General features: G+C 48.3%; 1 protein-coding gene across 1 annotated transcript in view; it reads left to right on the forward strand.

The window, feature by feature from the left end:
- Positions 1-20,978, forward strand: part of ARID1A (AT-rich interaction domain 1A) — a 77,673-nt gene that overhangs the window by 55,220 nt on the left and 1,475 nt on the right. Inside the window, exons 9-20 of the mRNA XM_074934581.1 lie at positions 431-576; positions 665-774; positions 5,643-5,852; positions 6,511-6,718; positions 14,252-14,384; positions 14,762-14,934; positions 15,116-15,266; positions 15,391-15,522; positions 15,669-15,765; positions 17,331-18,204; positions 18,512-18,642; positions 19,566-20,978. The exon at positions 19,566-20,978 is cut by the window's right edge and continues 1,475 nt beyond it. Coding sequence (XP_074790682.1) covers positions 431-576; positions 665-774; positions 5,643-5,852; positions 6,511-6,718; positions 14,252-14,384; positions 14,762-14,934; positions 15,116-15,266; positions 15,391-15,522; positions 15,669-15,765; positions 17,331-18,204; positions 18,512-18,642; positions 19,566-20,978 — 3,778 coding nt within the window. The remainder of the gene's footprint in view (positions 1-430; positions 577-664; positions 775-5,642; positions 5,853-6,510; positions 6,719-14,251; positions 14,385-14,761; positions 14,935-15,115; positions 15,267-15,390; positions 15,523-15,668; positions 15,766-17,330; positions 18,205-18,511; positions 18,643-19,565) is intronic.

The raw sequence follows: 20,978 nt of genomic DNA on the forward strand, positions 1-20,978 counted from the left end.
CTATGTGTCTTTTATTACTGTATAGATGTACCTGAACTGCCCTGTGTGGACGCTCCTGGTGCCAACTAAAAGGAATTTAGTTTGCGTTAACATAGTCCCATTTGAAAGAGGACTACTCGTTCACCCCAGCAGTGTCCACACGGAGCAGTTAGAGTGCAGCACTTCAGCGTACTCTGAAGTTCACACCCCTGTAGTGTCCATGCTGTGGCACAGTGTAGACAAGCATTCTGGCTTCAGAGTCACGTGAGTGCTCTTGTAGACTTTATTCTAGGTCAGTTTTGGTGGAAAAGTATTCTCATGGAACCAATCACTTCCATTTCATGTTTCAACTGCAGGAAAGTCTCTGTTCGCAAAGCCCACTCTAGCAGAATACAAATCTTAATGCTTGATATTGAAAATGTACTTCTGCTCTCTCTCCTCCTTTTTTCAGGCCTCCTGGCTATCCCAACATGAACCAAGGGGGGATGATGGGAACTGGAGCTCCTTATGGACAAGGAATTAACAGTATGGCTGGCATGATAAACCCCCAGGGTGCTCCATATCCTATGAGTGGGAATATGGCCAACAACTCGGCAGGTAAGCCAATGCTAACTCAAAGGAGGGCATTGGATTTCATGATACTGAATTGAAATGCAGTGTTTGAAGATTCTGTTTAATCTTCTAGGGATGGCAGCAAGTCCTGAGATGATGGGCCTTGGGGATGTCAAACTAACGCCTGCAACTAAAATGAACAATAAGGCAGATGGGACGCCAAAAACAGAATCCAAGTCAAAGGTAAAGCATGTGTATTCCTGTTACCTTCCCAGGTGATAGGAAATGTGAGAATATGACCTTCATGCACTGGTTTAATTCATTGTGTGTTCAAAACCTCCATTTAATAATGTAACTCTCTATTTACTGCTGAGTACTTTCAGACTGTATTTCAATTTAAATGATCCCTGAAAGCTTGCTAGTTCACCTTTCTCCCCCACCCTCCATCAGTAAACTTATCCTTGTAATCTGTTACGTGCTGCTTCTGAAATGTTGCACCACTGGGTCAAATACAGCTAGTGGGGTGAATGTTCTTTCTGTGTGCAGTACTTTAGATCATAATTTAAACAACTACATCTGACATTTTGGTGTAGAATGCTTTGGAACAGGCTCTGATTGTGTGTGCAACATACTCTCCCTTATTATTGGGCATTACTGCTATAGCAGTGCTTAAAGACACTAGTTGGAATCAGGGTCCCATTGCATGGGCATTGTACAAACACATAGATGACATGGTGTCTGCCCCAAGAATATTACCCTCTCCCTCAAAATTATCTGTTGTACAAATGCCACTCTATCTCACCTTGGTTCTGTAGAGCAGTTATTTAAGAAATGGGAGAAAGTCTGTTTTCTTGCTAATAGGGTTAGAGTTTTGCAGGGTAGATCCCCCTGCCCAAAGAGACTATATAAATCAACACAGCCACGTCAGCTAGCCCCAGATTTTGGAGAGGCAGGAGGAGGAGGAAAGTGTTGAGAAACGACATCTACAAAGGGCAGAACAACTTGTTCCCGCTGCACTCTCCTCATTCTCTTCTCAGCATCATCTTCAGCTGATGACTTCAAGGCATTCTAGGGCTGCCTCAAGCGCATGGCAGAGACTTTAGATATACCTCTGGAAATGGTGCAGGTTCCCAGACTGCTGGACATCTTGCACCCATCCAGGCCTGGTAGGCTCTCCATGCCTATAAAGGAGGGACTGTTGGAACCTGCGAAAAACCTGTGGCACACGCCAGCATCCATTCTGGTTACATCCACACTCAGTCACTTCCAAGGGATTTTGAATACCTTTGTTCCCATCCAGTACCAGGTTTGCTTGTAGTAGCTGCGGTTTAAGAGATATTGAAGCAATAGGGGCCTTCCAAATTCTCACCCAGGGAGAAAGACCCGGGGAGACTGGACCTCTTCAGATGCAAAATTTTCATCTACCAGCCTCCACATGCTCCAAATGCTTCTGTCTAATACCGTTATTTCAGTTGGAACCAGCTGTCTGTTTGTGGACATGCTACCTCCAGGAACACACAGAGGAGCTAAAGAGCATGTCTGCACATCCTTACAGGCTGCACTGGTTATGTCCAGCAGACTACATTGGTGGGCATGAGATGATCATCCTGACTCCAGCGTGGAGCATTCCAAACAGCAACTGAGGATCCTTCCTTTAAGGGTAACAAGTGCTTTAGTTCAAAGACCGATTCCATTCCTTAAAGGACTCCAGGGTGACACTACCCTCCCTGGGCCTCTGCGTTCCACCCACAAGAAGGAAGCAGTGAAACCACAGATTTCTTTCAGGCAGCATTCTTCTGGCCCCTCCTATTACCAGCCTTCAAAGGACATCTGAGCTGCTGATAAAGAAGCAGAGGTTCCAGCGATGATCCTCTGCCTTTTCCTCTGCTGCGGCAGTCTGTTGTCCACCAGTCGGCAGGTCGAGCCTGGCAGAACCTCCGGAGGATCTCTACCCATCCCTACCTTTGGCAACTTCCTTCTTTGGGGAAGCCTGGACTCTGATCAGCTTGGATCAGTGGATCCTAGAAATTAACAAGGGGTATTCTGTCCAGTCGCTTTCTGGACCTACCCCCTTTCCCCATCCTTTTTCAGGGCTCCTTCTCATGTGATACTATTAAAACAAGAAGTGGACTTCCTTCTACCACTTGGATCAATGCAAGAGGTGCCCTCAGAATTCAGGAGCACGGTTTTTTTTTATTCCAACTATTTTGCCATCCCTCAGAGGAAACGAGGTTGGTTTCCTATTTTTGGACTCTTGACTCCTCACCTTCCTATCCCAGGCCATACTGTATTTTTCCATACTGCAGCAGTAAGGTTCCTCGAGGGCCTTATTTGTTTGTCTGTCCCCAGGTTGGGGATCTCTGTTGTTAGCACAACTGATGAATCCCACTTTGAGTCCTTAGCAATTTGTTCTCTTCACCACTTATCTAGGAAGACTGCCTTTTTTCGTGGCCGTTACATCAACTCGACAGGCAGAGGAGATTCAGGCCCTCATGGCAGGGACCCTTGTATACAGTGTTTCATAAGTACAGGATCACTCTCAAACCTCAACCCAAGTTCTTTCAGAATTTCATGTGAACCAACTGATTTATTTCCAAGTGTTCTTCCCCAAACCTCACTCATTGTCAAAGGAAGTTAAATTTTGCATGTTTGACGTTATAGTAAAGAATGGTCTTCCTACATTGACAGGACAAAATCTTTCAGGAATGCCCCTGGACTGGTTTTTTTTGGCCCTTGCAGAGAGGGTTAGGCAATATCCCCCCAGAGTTTATCTGAGAGAGTCTCCAAGTGTATAAAGACACTTAAAAAAGAGTTAACCAGGTTAGGTCCACCTAGCCACATTAGAGCTCACGCAGCCTCTGCTGCCTGTTTGAAGACTGTCCCAATTTCTGAAATCTTTAAGACAGCTACATGGAGCTTGGTCCATGCATTTACAAGGCACTGCTCTTTGGCAGAGGCTTCCAGATGGAATAGTTGCTTTGGTCCTGCAGTCATTGTTTAGGTAGGACTGCTACTGCCCACCTCCAAACAGACAGCTAACTGCTCGTTAGTCACTGAACACTTGACAAGATAGCAATGCATAGTCATGGTGTCTCTTGCAGGTGGCTTGTGTTCTCCTGGCATCTCTGATTAGCCTTATGCCAGAAAGCCCTACAATTCCATGGGCAAAAGATTTGATGGGATGATGGAAATGGGATGATGCAAGTCCTCTTACTTGCCTTGTGCAAAAAATGCTTGGCTACCTTTGTCGTGTGTCTGTCTGACTCCACCCAGGTGTCTCTAGCCTATCCCGCCTTAATCAAAGGTAAACCAGTGTCTTTGCAGCTCCTTGTCAGACTCCCTTAAGGATTGATATTTGAAAAAAAAAACAATTAAAAAGCCCCTTGTGTTGTGGGACTTTACTGTGGTGTTGTCAGAGCTGATGAACACCCCTTATGAATCATGGGAGCTTAAATTTCTTTCATGGAAGGTCATTTAACTGGTGAGAGTGACTTCTACCACCAACTGCTCTAAAGCCTATCCCTGTAAAACCTGGTATAAGGTGGATCAAAGTGGTGCTGCAGACTCAAAACACCACTTCAGAGCAATGTGGGATGAGTTCCATCTTAACTTATTGCCCTATCATCATTTTCCTCACATCGGCATGCCCATCCCAGAGAGGCACATTTCCATATATGCCACCTCAGATGGTCCAGGGTGGGATGTCTCAGGCTCTACCTGGATTAGACTAGCATCCCTGAAAAAAATCCGTCCAATTCTGTTTCTTTTGACATCCGTTTGCTAGGCAACGTTGTGATCAGCAGGGCCACGTCTACATGGATGCCTGATTGCTCTTATGACCTGGCTGGCCTGAAACTAGAAGACCTTGTAAAAGCTCCTTTGATCCAGTTCAAGGTTGTCACCACAGTCTGCCTCAAATATTTAATTGTTGACCTCTGTAGAGTAGCTACACAGTCCTTGTTCTGCAGACTTGCACGTTATTGCTTGGATTCAGCCTCCAGAATAGAGCTCCCACCCCACACTCTGTTCCTAAGATAGGAGAGGCCAAACTCCTTTCCTTCCACTTACTTCCATTACAGTCTTTAATTCAGGATACTCCTTTTCAGTTGGCTAATTATTTTTACATCAAGAAGTTTTAATTGTGGTCTTGTTCCGCAGACTTGAAGGTTGTTTGATGCAGTATTTTTTTAAGAGGCATCTTCCTTTTATATTTGTGAGTAAAAAGCAGCAAATTCTGGCAGGGGAAGAGAGAAATTTCCAACATTTTTGGCGTTAGTGGCATTGTGACAAATTCTGCAGATTGAATCATTAGGGAGGGAAAATTATGAAGGGAAGATATTCTCTTGTAGGATTCCTCACCCATCCACTTCCTATCGGGTTTTCAATTAAACTGCCAAATTCTTACACCTCGTCTTAGTTTTCTTTGGGGCATATTTTTGATCCGTGATACATTTGTAGTAATGTATCCTGGGAGCTTCCACTAGAGTAATTAGAAAAGGGACTGACTGAAAAATTTGGAGGGCAGTGTTTATAGTTGGCAGGGTATGATGGCTAGCAGGGAGTCCTGGCTTTCCCTTATCCTGTTAGTGCTGTCCTTGGGGATCAGAAAACCTTAAGAGCTGAGGGAGTTCCCCATTTCTTGTGCTAAGGAACAAAGCCCCTCCTCTCCCCCAAGTAATATGAATATCCTACAAGGTCTCTTCAGAGAAGCAGAATTACGGGTAAGTCAGTCTCTTGTTTAGAAGAAAGATTGTAGCCTCTTGCCCGTCCCTCGTCCCCTCACCACACAAACCATTCTGGTGTCTGGATGAAATTTACCTGGCTTCTGCAGCCTTCCTATGGGTGGACTTTTAAGTGTGGTCATTGTGATTCTCAGCAGCGTTGTCCACAAAAGCTCTATGTCGTCTGTCTGTCTACACCAACATCGAACTGAGACGTGTGCATTTGGCCTTTGGGCTGATATGTGGCTGTTCCTAATACAACTACAGAATTTTATCCCTTCAGGTTTTTTTCTGCTTGATAAGATGACGAACCTGGCCTGAACTTGATGTGTTTAAATTTCTTAGCTCACTTGCTCCTCCATCCTGAGATCTGCTTTCTCCTTATTCTAGAAGTCCAGTTCCTCTACTACCACCAATGAGAAGATTACCAAATTGTATGAGCTGGGTGGTGAGCCGGAGAGGAAGATTTGGGTAGATCGTTACCTAGCCTTCACTGAAGAGAAGGCAATGGGCATGACCAACCTCCCAGCTGTGGGCAGGAAACCCCTAGATCTTTACCGGCTCTATATCTCTGTAAAGGAGATTGGAGGACTTACTCAGGTGGGTGACCAGAAGCTCTGAAAGCCATCACGACTGTGACTCAAGTGAGATGGCTATACGTTCGTATGCATAGCCGCGTCCTTCTCCAAATCTCAGGTGCTGTATAGGCAATAGGATTCAGGCTTAACTCGATTTGCTAATTGAGTTCTTTTGATTTAAGTTGAGTCTGGAACTTTTAAAATAGTGTTAATATCTTATTTATAAAATCCAATATCCTTGAATTAAGTGGATCTAATCGCAGTGCTCCAGGTAATTGCTCCTGTTCAGAGTATTCTGACAGCACTGAGATCCAGCTTGTACTTTTCCTCACCCAGTCCATAGAATAGCAATGATGCTCTCTATGTTTGCATCACTTATTAGTGTTGATGCATGTGGGCTGCCTGCTGGCCTCATGTCTACTTCGGTTTGCTGCTTGGTGGTATTCAGCTCTGAGACTCCTTTTTTCCCCCCTCCACGTGGGCAAAGGGGAGGCTTACTGTTTTGTTTTTGATCCACAGTTTCAGACCAATTGTGTAGCTGTTATGATTGCTACATAACATGTTTAGCTAGTATCTAGGGTGGGAAACATGGCTCTGTCTCACCCTGGGGAAAGGAGAAATGGCTTGAATTTTATGTTCTGACACCCCTTCCCCCCCCCCCCCTTTTTTTGGTTGTGCAGGTCAACAAAAACAAGAAATGGCGTGAGTTAGCCACCAATCTTAATGTGGGCACTTCTAGCAGTGCAGCTAGTTCTTTGAAGAAGCAGTACATCCAATGTCTCTATGCCTTTGAGTGCAAAATTGAACGAGGCGAAGATCCGCCCCCAGACATCTTTGCGGCTGCTGATTCAAAGAAGTCCCAGCCCAAGATACAGCCCCCATCTCCAGGTGAGTATAAAGATTACAGACAAGATCCCATATATTCTGCAGCAAATTGGATTTAAATTCCTCTCCAAGTTCCTCCGCATTCCTACTGTAAAATGGAAATTCTCGTGACAATATCAGATGCATTCAAATTAAGGCCTTTAATGAGCCCCATATGTAAGGGAATAGAACAGTGAGTAAAATATTCCTTGTAGTGTATGTATCCTCTTCGAGTGCTCATCCTTTTGGATGTTCATGGTGGATGCAAATGTTGTCCATGTGCCCAGGTCCAGAACTCCTTCAGTAGGAGTGTCCGTTGGTCTGCATCTTCCTCATGCTGAGAACGAAGGGAATGTGGGGTGTGGCAGGCTGCTGACCTCTCCAGTTTCTTTTCTGCTGCTTGTTGACTGGGAGGGAACCCTCGTGTGTGTGTGTGTGTAGCCTTCTAGCCTTCTCTGTAAATGTTGCGAACAATTTTTAGTTCTTTTACTAGTTAGTACAGTGTTTCTCAAACTGGGGTCCGCGAGGGTACTCCAGAGGGTCAGCGGGCCCCACTGATCAGCTCCTCCCCCTTCCTCCCAGGGAGGCTCCGCGTGCTGCCCCCATCAGAATGCCGGCTCTGCAGCTCCCATTGGCCGGGAACCATAACCAGTGGGAGCTGTGGGTGGTGCCTGTGGGCATGAGGGCAGCGCACGGTGCCTCACTGGCTGCCCGTGTGCCATGGGGCCTCAGGGATCTAGTGGCTGCTTCCTCGGAGCTGTGGTAAGTGGCGCCGGGACCCCGAACCCCTTCCCACACCCCTGCCCCAGCCCAGAGTCCCCTCCCACACCTAACTCCCTCCTGGAGCCTGCAACCCCCCCCCCCCCCCCCCAGCCCTGAACCTGCTCCTGCACCCCAAACCTCCCACCCCAGAGCCCCATAGTAAACACCTAGGGACCAGCACTCAAAGAAAAGACGGTTACTTCCCTTACAGTAACTGGAGTTCCTAAAGATGTGTGGTCCCTGTGTGTATTCATGACCTCTCCTCCTTCCACCTCTTCTCTGGATCCTCACATGACTTGTGGCAGGAGGGAACTGGAGAGGTGGTCAGTTTGTGCTGTCCCTTATGTCCTGGGTTTGCAGCCCAAGAAGGCGCAGGGTGCTGGCGCGGACCAATGGTCACTGCTGAAGAATTTCTAGTCCTTGGCACCCTGAGCACGTGCATGCCTGCAGTGAGTATCCCTAGGGACCACGTAACTTACCTTCTAGGAACTGGAGTTTGAGATATCTTTGATACTGGCTTTTTTACGCTGCCACCATATGTTCCGTATTCTGCAGGCTTTTATACTGACAATGCATAACTGCGTGATGGAGGATGGGGAAGTCTGGGAGAGTGACCTTGAGGAAGCTCTCTGAGATGACTTCGGCATATTCAAGCAGCACCACGTGCTGCTGTGATGTGGGAACCTTTTGGGAAAGTAGCACCTTGTGATCACAAAAGCACCCCTCCGCTGCACTGAATACTTAAAGCTTGCGTTATGGGGATGTGTTGTCAGATACCGCATCAGTCCGTTACTTTCCTAGGGCTAGCTGCAGGTCTAGGACTCTGTGCCCAAAGCCTTTTTTGTTGTTTTAAAACACAAATTTATTGGTACGTGTTGGGATGGTTTTGGTTATAGACCATTTAGGGGAGCTTTAGAATAGATAAATTAAATAGTCTCTGTAGTGTAGTTTCATTTCCTGGAGAATCTCCAGTTTGTTCCTTGGTTCCTGGGCATCATGTCTGATCCAGACTGTACAGAACAGGAGAAAACTCTGGGTTTAAGCAGTGCATTTTCTGCCCCTTTGTCTTCCCAGTGTGTGAAACCTTCTATCCTATTTGTATTGGAGAAGGTCGTTCCCTGGATGGCTGTTTTGAACATGCCAAGCCTTTTAAGCCTCTATTGCAAAAGACCAGGTATACCCAGCTGGTTCCAGGTCCTCCTAATGATTTAACCCGGGGTGGGCAAACTTTTTGGCCTGAGGGCCACATCAGGATTCCGAAACTGTATGTTCCAAAGGCTGTGCCTCCCCAAACAGCCTGGCCTCTGCCCCCCTCCCACTTCAAACCCTCCCCCCCCCCAGCTCCCTGACTGCCCTGATCCCTATCCACACCTATACTCTCTGACAGGCCCCCCGGGACTCCCACGCCTATCCAACCACCCCCGCCCCCTTACCATGCCGCTCGGAGCACTAGGACTGGTAGCAGCACTGCCCAGCCAGAGCCAGCCATGCTGCCCGGCAGGATCTCGCAGCCCCGCAGACCAGAGTGCTGGCGGCATGGCTAGCTGAGGCTGCAGGGGAGGGGGGACAGCAGGGGAGAGGCTGGAGGCTAGCCTTCCCAGCCAGGAGCTCAAGGGCTGGGCAGGACAGTTGGCCCACGGGCCATAGTTTGACCACCTCTGATTTAACCCCTACAAGCCAGATCTTCAGATGCATTTTCTGGTTAGGGCTCCATTCCCGTGCAAAGGTCTGCTCTGAAACACCTTAATGTGGGAAAGAGAGAGCCTTTGGTTCTGGGATAAGCATCTTCCAGGACAGTGAAACAGAGTCCTACTTTGAGAGTACTCCAGTTGTGTAAATTTTGTCAGTCCTGGCAAAAGGAAGCATCTGGGGTTGTGAGATTCTCCTTCAGGCGCCACCAGGACCTTTCTCTCAAAGGTTTCTCAGACTCCCTAGCATATTTCTCTGCAGATGCTGCTGCTTTCTCCCGTCCTCCCCATGCTTTAACCCATGGATGATGCAGCTACCTCCCTCAGTTTATTGGTGGCCAGTTGAGAAGCCTGCTTCTTTGACCTTTCCCAAAAGGGCCAAGGGCAATCACCATGACCTTCTTTGCCTCTTTAAATTGTTGAGTCTTTCATCTCTCTCCACCTTTGGCTCATATCCACAGTGTAACATGCCTACTGGGTAGGGATGAAGTCGCATTTAATGTCAGTACTTCTGTTTTGCCTGAATACTGTCACGTCTGCCCTCATTACCCCGATGACTACAGATAATTTCAAGAGTTGCAGGTTTGAATAATTATCTTTAGAGTTGAAGACTGTCCAAGTTCAGGAAGAAAATGCTCCTGTTTTGAGATATACTGTACTTGAGAACAAGGAGAAGAACTTATCTGTTGATTAAGGCTTGATGACACCTGCTGCAGGCAGCTGGCTGACCCCAGGATCTGCACCCTTCATCACCACAAAGGAAGGTCGCTTGTACCTGGTTCTACAGCAGGGATTTCAGCATCTTTCCCACACCTGACTCAAACTCTTTTGGCTGTCTCTGCAGCCAATGGGAAGCCTTAAGAGCTCCAGGTTTGGTGGTGCCACCCCTTCTGACAAAACCAGAAAGATTTTCTGTCTGGGCAGAAAAACGTACCTCCTCAGGTAGAGGCAGCAGTGCAGCATCCTCACTACTGTTGTTGTTCCAGAGCAGGGCCGAACAGAAAATCCAGTGACCGGTATTCTTCCGATTGAATTGGAGCAGGGATCCACTATGTGCGTTTCCACCAATCCCCTTACTACTGCTGACGGTGAGAGACAATTGATCAGGGCCTGGTTTAGCTTGATCAGTCCAGTTTTTTGGAACAGGCAGTATTGCTATATAGGTCTCCAAGAGTCTCCATACCAGCTACCTATGCCACTAGGCCATGTAACCTAAGAAAATTAATCTGGTCTCGCATCCCAGATCAGTCTCTTCACCTTGCTGCTTGGGTCACAGGACATGGATTTGTCCTCATCTAGCAGATTTTGCAAGGCTACAAAGGATCTCTTTGCAGACCAAGAAGCCTTCCATATTGAAATACTGCTCCCAGAAGTGGATAAAGGTTTTCCCTCTTCCAGCAGTGGACGGCAGTTCATCATCATGCTCTGCATTCATATAATCTTTTATTGACTTCTTACTGTATCTGAAGCATCAGCCTTGCTGTGTCCTTGAACAAAATGCACTTGTTTGCCATCTCAGAATACCGCTCTCCCATAGATAACTGTGAAGCATTCAGCCACAGTCAAAAGTTTCCTCAGAGGACTGAGTAATGTCTTTCCACCATTCAGGAAACCTGTCCCAGTGTGGGATTAACTTCACTGTATTCCACAGGATGAAACTATTTTGTCATTAGGCAAAAATTTTGCCTAAAGCAGCGTCTGAGTTAAACTTAAACCAGACCGCTGATCTCTTCCAGCTTTCTTCACAAAACCTCATTCTTTCCAACAGGGAAATTAGATTACATAACCAAGGTGTTAAGAGGGTTATGAGTTTATTTGGTTAGGACTAAGGCATCTAGGACAGTGTTTTTCAAACTATGGGTCACGATCCACTACTGGGTCACCTTGCTCTGGTCAGCACCGTCAGCAGTGCTGCCTAGCTAAGGCAGGCTAGTGTCTACCTTTTCCAGCACTGCACTGCACCCCAGAAACGGCCAGCAACGAGTCCTGCTTCTAGGCAGGGGGGCTATTGGGCTCTGCGTGCTGCCTCCGCCCTGGGCACCGGCTCTACACTCCCACTGGCCGGGAACCAGCCAATGGGAATGGTGGGGGGAAGGAGGGGAGTACCTCCAGGCAAGAGTCGCGCAGAGCCGATTGCATGCCTCCGCTTAGGAGCCAGACCTGCTGCTGGCCGCTTCTGAGGTGCAGCATGGCCCATGGTGCCGGGACAGGCAGGAAGCCTGTCTTAGCACCCCCACTGTGCCGCTGGAGGTAAGTCTGTGCCCCAATCCCCTGCCTCAGCCCTGAGCCCCCAGAACCCCTTCCTGCACCCCGACCCCCTCATCCCGAGCCCCGACCTCCTGCACCCCAGCCCTGAGCCCCCTCCTACACTCTGAACCCCTCATTCCCGGCCCCACCCCGCAGCCCTCACCCCAGCACTTGGCCCCTCCCAAACCCTTCATCCCCAGCTTCGTTGGGTCACTGGCATCAACAGTTTTCTTCAACTGGGTCACCAGAAATAAAGTTTGAAAACCACTGATCTAGGAAGTTACTTAGTTGTGGCATTTAGAGATTAATGTAGAAGGGATGGCATTTCCAACTTAGTACCTGTCAGTGAATTAGATGGTGCATAGCTTTCTCTTTTTCTTTAGCTAGCGTGATTCTCAAGACTTGGCCTTCTAGGGATATGGTGGCATTGGTGGCTTGCTTTAGTGATGGAAATTTGCAGGCCTGCTACCTCGAATTCGTTTATGCAGCACTGCTCTATTGACTTGGCCTGTAGATCTGATGCTTGCTTTAGGAGGACCGTTCTCAGTGTATTCGCCCACCCACATAGTTGCCTCTAACAACCTTGGCTCCAAACCTCAGTGCCTCAGGTGGCTGCTCATGCTGTCCCACCAGGTTCCTGAAACCCAGACAGGGGGAGCATCCCACAAATGTGAGTGCATATAGGCAACTCGCTCTCTCAGAAAGTTTCTTTTTGGCAGCTGAGTAGAGGGCAGTGGGGCATTTGGTATCCAGGAGGGCAGGAGGCCTGAGTTAGGTTTGGCAGCTGACAGCAGTTTGACAGTTAGAACCCAGGAGGTAGCTGGTGGCTTCTAGCACTGTGGGGATGCTTCTGTTCCTCTCTTGCAAACAAGGAAGAGGTGAGTGACTCTTTTGGTGGGGGAGTGGAAAAGTTTGAGTTCTGGTTTCCAAAGCTATGCCCTGCATGTCCACCACTGAATGCATTTAAGCTGCCATTGCTGGCATACCAAGTTAACACCCCATGAAGATGAATGGAGGCAGTTCATATCACTGAGCTGTTGCTTCAGGCTGTTTGCAGACTACTCTGTTTGCCTTTGATTGCTGGCCCTTCTGGCTGTGAAGATCGCTTTCCACTTATTTTCATCTTAATGGAGGCTTAGATTTCAATATACAATTCTGCATTAAGGGATATATTTTGTAGCTGTGGAATACATAGGGACTTCCTCGGTGTGTGTGATGGGGTAAGGCTACTGGAGAGTGTCTAATGAAACGTATGCCCTGCTCAGGCAATCCTCACTGTAAAACCATTTAGTGTGCAGTTTGCGCCCCCCCTTCCCCCCCAAAGCTGCATGACTTGTGTGCCCAGGAGTCTGGATATAGCCTTCTGGGCTTCCTCCTTTCTCTCCCCGTCCCCCCTCCCCTCCCCTTCTTGGGTTCCTGAGTGTGACTGGCTGGGTGTCCCCTGGGAGGCGCCTCCAGCGGGCTGTTAGGTTTTATTCCCAGGGGATGGAATTGGCTTGTCTCCAACTGTTTGTAAAATAGTGAGTGGGAGAGACAGCAGGGGATGGGGACAAACAGCCTCTTCCTGTTGATGTCAGTGCGTTCTAATGCAGTGGAGCCCAGCGCTGAATTCCCAGGGGGGCGGGAGTGGAGCTGAAATGCTAATGAATAGTGAAGAAGGGCGTGGGGGAGGTTATGAATGAAGCTCCCTGCTGAGCTTGACTGCCCTTCCTTCTGTGAAGAAGTCCCCAGACTGAGAGGGAGGAAGAGGGGGGGGAGAGGGACAGGGTGCCAGGAAGGTGGGGCATAAACAAACATGACCTGTATGTGACCTTAGAGGATTTTAATGAATAGCTGAAATGACTCATCAACCAGCAAGGCTGAAGCTGAGGGATATCGGGTGCCGGGAATGGTAACTAATGGAAACATTAATTAAGAGTTCAGCTCTTGCCAGCTGCAAGGAGCGTAGCAGTAGTTCCACTGGAATAGTGGAACTCCCTGAGCTCGCTGTGTGCTTGGTTACACGTGGTGGCCTAGGATTTTCAAGCCAGGGTTTTCCATAGCTGCTTTGTCTCAATTGATCCTCCACTTCTTTGCTAAACAAGGGCTTTGTCATTCATTGAAAGTGCTGTTCTTTCTTTGGTTCCTGTTCCTAAGAGCCTATCCCAAGATGGCTTAGGAGTGCTTCTAGGGTTCTCCTGAATGAATTCCCACCGGAAAGGGCACATCAGAGAATGGAGCCTTGCAGTACAAAATCAGAGTTACTTCCGCTGAAGGCAGTGGAGTTTCCATCTCGTAAAGGATGTGAGCCTTATGAGACATCGAACTCACTATCTTTGCCTTGAGTGTGGTGTGAACATGAAGGTGCCGGGCTGCTAACTCTGATATTGGGGTTGCGGTTGTCACACTTGCTGGAGAAACATTTTAATTCTGTGCAGCCTGGTACACAGCTAAGCATCTTCCTCTGACACCACATAATCTGGGAAGCTTGTCCAGTATGGTGGGAGGTGTTTTAAAGGGGTGAGGGTGGGACAATTGGATAGAAAATGTAAGACACATTCTTTCTGACAGAGAATTATGAGAGCCTTAAGCATTCTCACAGCTCAACATGTCATGTATGGATTTGTTGGGAAGTCTGGATAGCTGATGGTATGTCCTTGTACTGCTATATTCACTGTTGCTTTCCTTTATCTTTCAAACAGGTTCTGTTTTTAGAGGGAGGGTTAGAGAGAGGTTTTACCTGTCCATGTTTTGAGAATGGCCATACCACTCCTTCAGGGTGTGTCTCTTGATTTTTGGAGTTGCTGAGATTCTGGAGTGTTTCTGGATGACCTCTTCTGTCTGGTGCATATCTACTCATGCTGACTTTTTCTGCTTGCAGCGGGTTCAGGCTCCATGCAGGGTCCTCAGACACCTCAATCCACCAGCAGCTCTATGGCAGAGGGAGGAGATTTGAAACCACCAACGCCAGCGTCTACACCACACAGTCAGATGCCCCCTTTGCCAGGCATCAGGTATTGCACTGCCACATTCTGTCTGCTGTGAGCAAAGAGCCTGTGTTGCTGGCAGGATTGCTAATGTTCGCTCGCAGTTGAGTTGGGGCCGAGGTGAGCGTTTTGGTCAGTTGCACGAGTCACGCTCATTTTGTAATAACTGGTAGTGAAGCTGTGGAATTAGCAACTATATCCCATCATCTGTGTAATCATTGTTAGTCTCTCCTAGGGGTTTCCCTTTCTGAAGGGAAACAAGGAATTTTTTCCTCTTTTGGTGGGTCTGTCAGGAAGGGGGATATGATACCCCCACCTCACCTACAAGATGGGTGATCTGGGGTGCGGGGGCGAAGAGTGGCACAGGACTTTACTCTAAAGAGTGTGTTCTTGTATTATATCAGGAGTAACTCAGTAGGTCTTCAGGATGCCTTTGCAGATGGCAGTGACCCCACGTTCCAGAAGCGGAACTCCATGACTCCAAATCCCGGGTACCAGCCCAGCATGAATACCTCCGACATGATGGGTCGCATGTCCTACGAGCCAAATAAGGATCCTTATAGCAGTATGAGGAAAGGTGATGGAGCTCTTTTATACAGAAGCACTTATCCCATTGAACTGTCTAACCCCTGAAAGGTGCCCTTGGGATATATGCAGCCCCTGGGCCAGAGCCATCCATCTCCTGCAAAAGGGGAGAACGTTTTTTTTCTGATTCCAAGGTGAACTTTCTGTGCTGATCCTTTCTTTTCCTCTCCCAGCTCCAGGAAGTGATCCCTTTATGTCCTCAGGGCAGGGCCCCAACACTGGTATGGGTGACCCGTATAATCGTGCTGCAGGTCCAGGGATGGGTAACATGGCCCTGGGACAACGGCAACATTATCCCTATGGAGGTCCTTACGACAGAGTGAGGTGAGGGCTTGCTGGACTCTAAGTGTAATAGCGTATCCCTTATTCACAACAGTGACTTCCCTGGTAGCCTCTTTCCTCTAGAGGAACAAAGGAGCAGCCTTGACAAGTGTATGTGTTTGTGCAGGACGGAACCAGGAATGGGACCCGAGGGAAGCTTAGGAACTGGAACTCCCCAGGCCAACATTATGCCTTCCACCCCTGACTCAGGGATGTACTCTCCCAGCCGCTATCCACAGCAGCAACAGCAGCAGCAACGGTAGGTGCCGGCTGGTGCCAAGCAAGCAGCATTTGCCAGTTAATAGAACTGGCTGCCTCCCGCTACAGACAGGGAGTTCAGAAACCCTTATTGCTAAGTGTGCACCTGGGCAGGAGGTAATGCACCTGTTCAATCTCTCTCTGCAGACATGATTCCTATGGCAATCAGTTCTCCACTCAAGGCACATCCTCTGGCAGCCCCTTTCCCAGTCAGCAAACCACCATATATCAACAGCAACAGCAGGTGAGCTCCCCAAATGTCTCCCGTTTGCTCCAGGGAAACGTGGGATGATTCACCTGTGGAAAGTTGTCAAAAGCAAATTGTTTTCTGGGGTAGCTGTCTGCTGTACTGATTTCTGTGTAATGTTTGAGAGTTCTATAGAATGTACACGCCCAAACATCATGCAAAACCATTCCATATTACTGCCAGTTTCCAAGTAGTTAAACAGGTTTTAATGCAACTTTGCTGTAATACACGTTGTGGTTTTGTGCAGTGTGTACAACATTTCGTCCTATTAGCTGTTTTCTGTAAAGTGGGGGCTCTTCAGTACATAGCTAGTACAGTTACTAGTTCAGATTCCAGGAGCCCAGGAAGCTTCACTTGGGGTTCTGTGCTCCCTGGAACATACCTGTCTGATCCCCACAGTATCTCTAACAGCCTTTGGTGTCCAGTCAGCAGGTTTGTCTAGTATTTCATGTATGGCCTGGTGATCATCCCTTAATAGGTCTAGGTAACTGCCTCTGACTTGGATCCTTCCACGCAACCCAGAATTTTCTTGGATATTTTTCACTTCCTGAGCCCATTGCTGAAGATTTTGGGGTTATATCCCTCCCTTGAGTGTTACACAGGGCACCTTTTTCAGAGAAGAGTTTAGCGTAACATCCATAAAAACGAAGAGAGGAAACTTAATTTGCTATTCATGTCAATGCCTCAACCAATCCCTTGTTTTTCTTGCAATTTTGGGATAGATCCTGTCTGGCTTGTGAACATAGAGTAGAGGGCACTTTCAGAGCTGTGCTAAGAATAATTCCAACTGCTTTGCAGTTTGTTTGGCTTTGCAACCAGAGCCATAGGGCACTGGGCCAAGGGTTTCAGTTACTTTGGTTCTCAAGTGTCTTCCTGGAGCTCTAGAGCATCACGTTGAAGCCTAGATAGACAGCACAGTAGTTAAGGCACAGGACTGGGTATTGAGATCTGGGTTTTAATCCTGGTTCTGTCATGGCCCAACTGACCTTCCATATGTAAAAAAGGGGTCATCCTCACTTCTGTAAGATGCTTTGAGATCTATGATGAAAGGAACAATTAGAAGTACAAACTGTAGCTTTTGAGTCACACCCTATCTGAGATTTCAGTGGAACCTTCTATTCTGCTGTCCAATTTATGGAAGAACTGGAACAGGGTCTGCTGAAGCTGCTGAGACTGACCGAACAGGAATCCACACACAGATTGTACTGTGGGGTGACTGTACTAAAGGCTAAGAGGCTGAGCTCTTTTTATAGGCAAGTCTTTCCCACTGATCGTTAGCCTGCCCTGAAAGCTGCCCTTATGGAAGCAGCTAGGAAAACTCAAAATGCCTGAAAGAATCAGTCTTGGCTTGTAAACTTCGGAGGCTGCTGTCTCTTCAGGCCTCATGTGGGAAGGTTGGTGGTCTTGACCATTTAGAAAAGCTCCCCTCAGTGCAGGTTAGACAGTAGCATTCGTATGATTTGGGGATGCAGTCCCACTTGGTCTGTGTAGCTCTGCCACGTTCCCTTTAGCGTTTTATAAATAGTCTCCATTACCAACTGCTTTGTGCGTCTTCCTTGTAGAATTACAAGCGGCCGATGGATGGCAGTTATGGCCCACCTGCCAAGCGACACGAAGGGGAGATGTACAACGTATCGTACAGCACCGGGCAGGGGCAGGCGCAGCAGCAGCTGCCTACAGCACAGACCCAACAACCGAGCCAGCAGCAAACTGCACAGCCTTATACATGTCCTGCTGTGGAGAACCAGTATGGGAGTACATACCCTGCCACTGACCGCCGACCTGCTGGAGGGCCGCAGAACCAGTTCCCGTTCCAATTTGGCAGAGACAGGGTCTCGGCTCCCCCGGGCTCGACTGCCCAGCAGAATATGCCACCACAGATGATGGGTGGTCCCATACAGTCTACTCCAGAGGGCTTGCAGCAGGGCAGCTTGTGGCAAGGGCGCAATGAAATTGGCTACAGCTATCCAAATCGGCAGGGTTCAGGCTCTGCAGCCCAGGGGCCTGCTTATCATGGAGTGAATCGAACAGATGAAATTCTACATGCAGATCAGAGGGTAAATCATGAGGGGCCATGGCCCTCCCATGGGAACCGTCAGCCTCCTTATGGTCCTTCTGCCCCGGTACCCCCAATGACAAGGCCCCCACAGCCTAACTACCAGACCCCTCCTAGCATGCAGAATCACATTCCTCAGGTATCCAGCCCAGCACCTCTGCCCAGACCTCTGGAGAACCGCACCTCACCCAGCAAATCTCCGTTCCTGCACTCGGGGATGAAAATGCAGAAAGCAGGACCTCCCGTCCCTGCCTCGCATATAGCCTCAGCGGCCGTACAGCCTCCCATGGCACGACGGGACATCACCTTCCCACCCGGATCCGTGGAAGCTACGCAGCCCGTGTTGAAGCAAAGGAGACGGCTGACCACGAAAGATATTGGTAAGACTAAGCTCCCGCTCCGCTGTAGCTGTTGGGGATGTCCTGTCAGGACCATCACTGCTTTTGGGGGCAGGCTGTTGGGAAGGGGAGCCACCAAAAGAAATGGGTCTCAGGTGGCCTTGTCTGAATCATGCCCTGCCCTCCCACCGCATATTTAGTTTGTCTGCACTGTGGTCAGTAAAGCCCCGTGGAATGGGCTCTGCTGTCCATGGAATCAGAAAGCAATATTGAGTGTCAGTCCTTTTTTTTTTTTTTTTTTTTGTTTCTCAGCACCAGGAACTGGTGGTATCATATGTTTGTATTACAGGAACTCCTGAAGCATGGAGAGTGATGATGTCTCTGAAGTCTGGGTTGCTGGCTGAAAGTACGTGGGCCTTGGATACCATAAACATCCTGCTCTATGATGACAACAGCATAATGACCTTCAACCTCAGCCAGGTAGGTGCAGATGCTCTGAGATCTAGGTCTTTGAAGCACTAACCTATGTTCAGAATCCTGTCAACAAGATAGCAGAATACAGGTGTTCTCCATCTAGAGCCAAACTTCCAGCCATCCCAACATTTGCAGAAATGTAACATAACTGTTGTGTAGGCCAACCCTGAATACATACATGTAGAGAGTCTGGGTAATTGCATGCCCGACTACTTTGTCGGTATACACAGTTATCCACTTGCATTGTGTGCAAATGCAAGGTTTTGCCTGGATGGTGGATGTGTTGTCTCTGTGGTACAAAAAGGGAATAACAGGGATGAGGTGTTCAAACCTACCTTCACAGTAAGGGCACCACAAAATGCTGAAGGCTGACTATCTTCTCTGATGATCTACAATGCCATTTTGTTTTCTGGAGCTGTCTGTCTTTGTCACGCCTCTTTTCCTGAAGTTTGGATGCCAGTTCAAGGAAGCTAACCTTCTTCCTAAACTGGCTCTGGCTGGGTGTCTTGTGCATGTGGCGTTATACCTCCTTCCTCCTCACCCCAGCCATAGCAAAAAATATGAACTACAATATTGTAAATACTGTTTCACTTGCTGTTGTGTTTTGCCACCCTGTGCTTGAAGGAAGGAGGAGGTGACCAGGAAGGGGGTGTAGGGGCATGTTGTGTGTTTGGTCAGTGATGGATAGGAAAAAAAGTCAGTCAGTATTTTACATTCTCCCCCTCCATTACCCTCTTTCCCAGAAGATGGGAAGTCTGTTTGGAGTAGCAAATACTGTAATGTGTAGCCAGTATAATAAGAAACTAATTGCCAATACGGCTTCAGCTCTTAACTCTCTTCTGACCAACATCCCCAATCACTTGTATTGGCCTAGCTTGCTCTGATTTATTTATTTTTTTCCCCTCCTCCCCTTGTTCTTTCTGTTGCAGCTGCCAGGGTTGCTGGAGCTACTGGTGGAATATTTCCGGCGTTGCCTGATCGAAATCTTTGGGATCCTAAAGGAATATGAGGTGGGAGATCCAGGACAAAAAACACTATTAGATCCTGAAAGATTCTGCAAGTCTTCAAGTCCCCCTCCTGAAGAGGGGGACGAAGTGGAGGAGCCACAGAGCCCTAACTATGAGGAAGAGGAGGAGGAAGAGGAGGCTGCATTTGCAAGTAAAGAAAAAGCACCCCTAGAGAGCAACGAGGAAAAACTAGTCAGTAAATTTGACAAGCTGCCAGTCAAGATAGTGCAGAAGAACGACCCATTTGTGGTAGATTACTCAGACAAGCTGGGGCGAGTACAGGAGTTTGAAAGTGGACTGCTGCACTGGCGGATTGGTGGTGGAGACACCACTGAACACATTCAAACCCACTTTGAGAGCAAAATGGAGCTACTGTTAACTCACAAACGAGTTTCCTGCAACTCTGCCTTGAGAAAACGTTCCGCAGCTGAGAGCAATCCAGGAACTAGAGAGGGGGAGAATCTGCCATCTGATGGTCCCCCGGAGAAAAGGATAACGGCTACTATGGATGACATGCTTTCGGCACGGCCAGGTTCGCTGGCGGAGGAGGAGGTCAAAAACTCGGAAGCAACAAAGGAAAGCAGCAAATTTCCATTTGGCAGTAGTCCAGCTCAGAGCCACAGAAATATCAAAATTCTGGAGGACGAACCTCACAGTAAAGATGAGACACCCCTGTGCACCCTTCTAGACTGGCAAGACTCTCTAGCTAAACGCTGCGTCTGTGTGTCTAACATCATCAGGAGTTTATCGTTTGTGCCGGGCAATGACTTTGAAATGTCTAAGCACCCCGGTCTGCTGCTGATTCTAGGGAAACTGATTCTCCTGCACCACAAGCATCCGGAACGCAAACAGGCACCACTGACCTATGAGAAGGAAGAGGAGCAGGACCAAGGGGTGAGCTGCAACAAGGTGGAGTGGTGGTGGGACTGCTTGGAGATGCTGCGTGAAAACACGCTGGTTACACTGGCCAACATTTCTGGTCAGTTGGACCTCTCCCCGTACCCGGAAAGCATCTGTTTGCCTGTCCTGGATGGACTCCTCCACTGGGCAGTATGTCCATCAGCAGAGGCCCAGGATCCTTTTCCAACCCTGGGGCCTAATGCTGTCCTCTCCCCTCAGAGACTGGTTTTGGAAACTCTCAGCAAACTCAGCATCCAGGACAACAACGTGGATTTGATTCTTGCAACTCCCCCCTTTAGTCGCTTGGAGAAGGTCTATAGCACCATGGTGCGTTTCCTTAGTGACAGAAAGAACCCAGTGTGTCGAGAGATGGCTGTGGTACTACTGGCCAACTTGGCACAGGGAGACAGCCTGGCAGCTAGAGCAATTGCAGTG

Source organism: Natator depressus, chromosome 19 (assembly GCF_965152275.1).
Source record: "Natator depressus isolate rNatDep1 chromosome 19, rNatDep2.hap1, whole genome shotgun sequence".
In the NCBI taxonomy this organism is placed as follows: Eukaryota; Metazoa; Chordata; order Testudines; family Cheloniidae; genus Natator; species Natator depressus.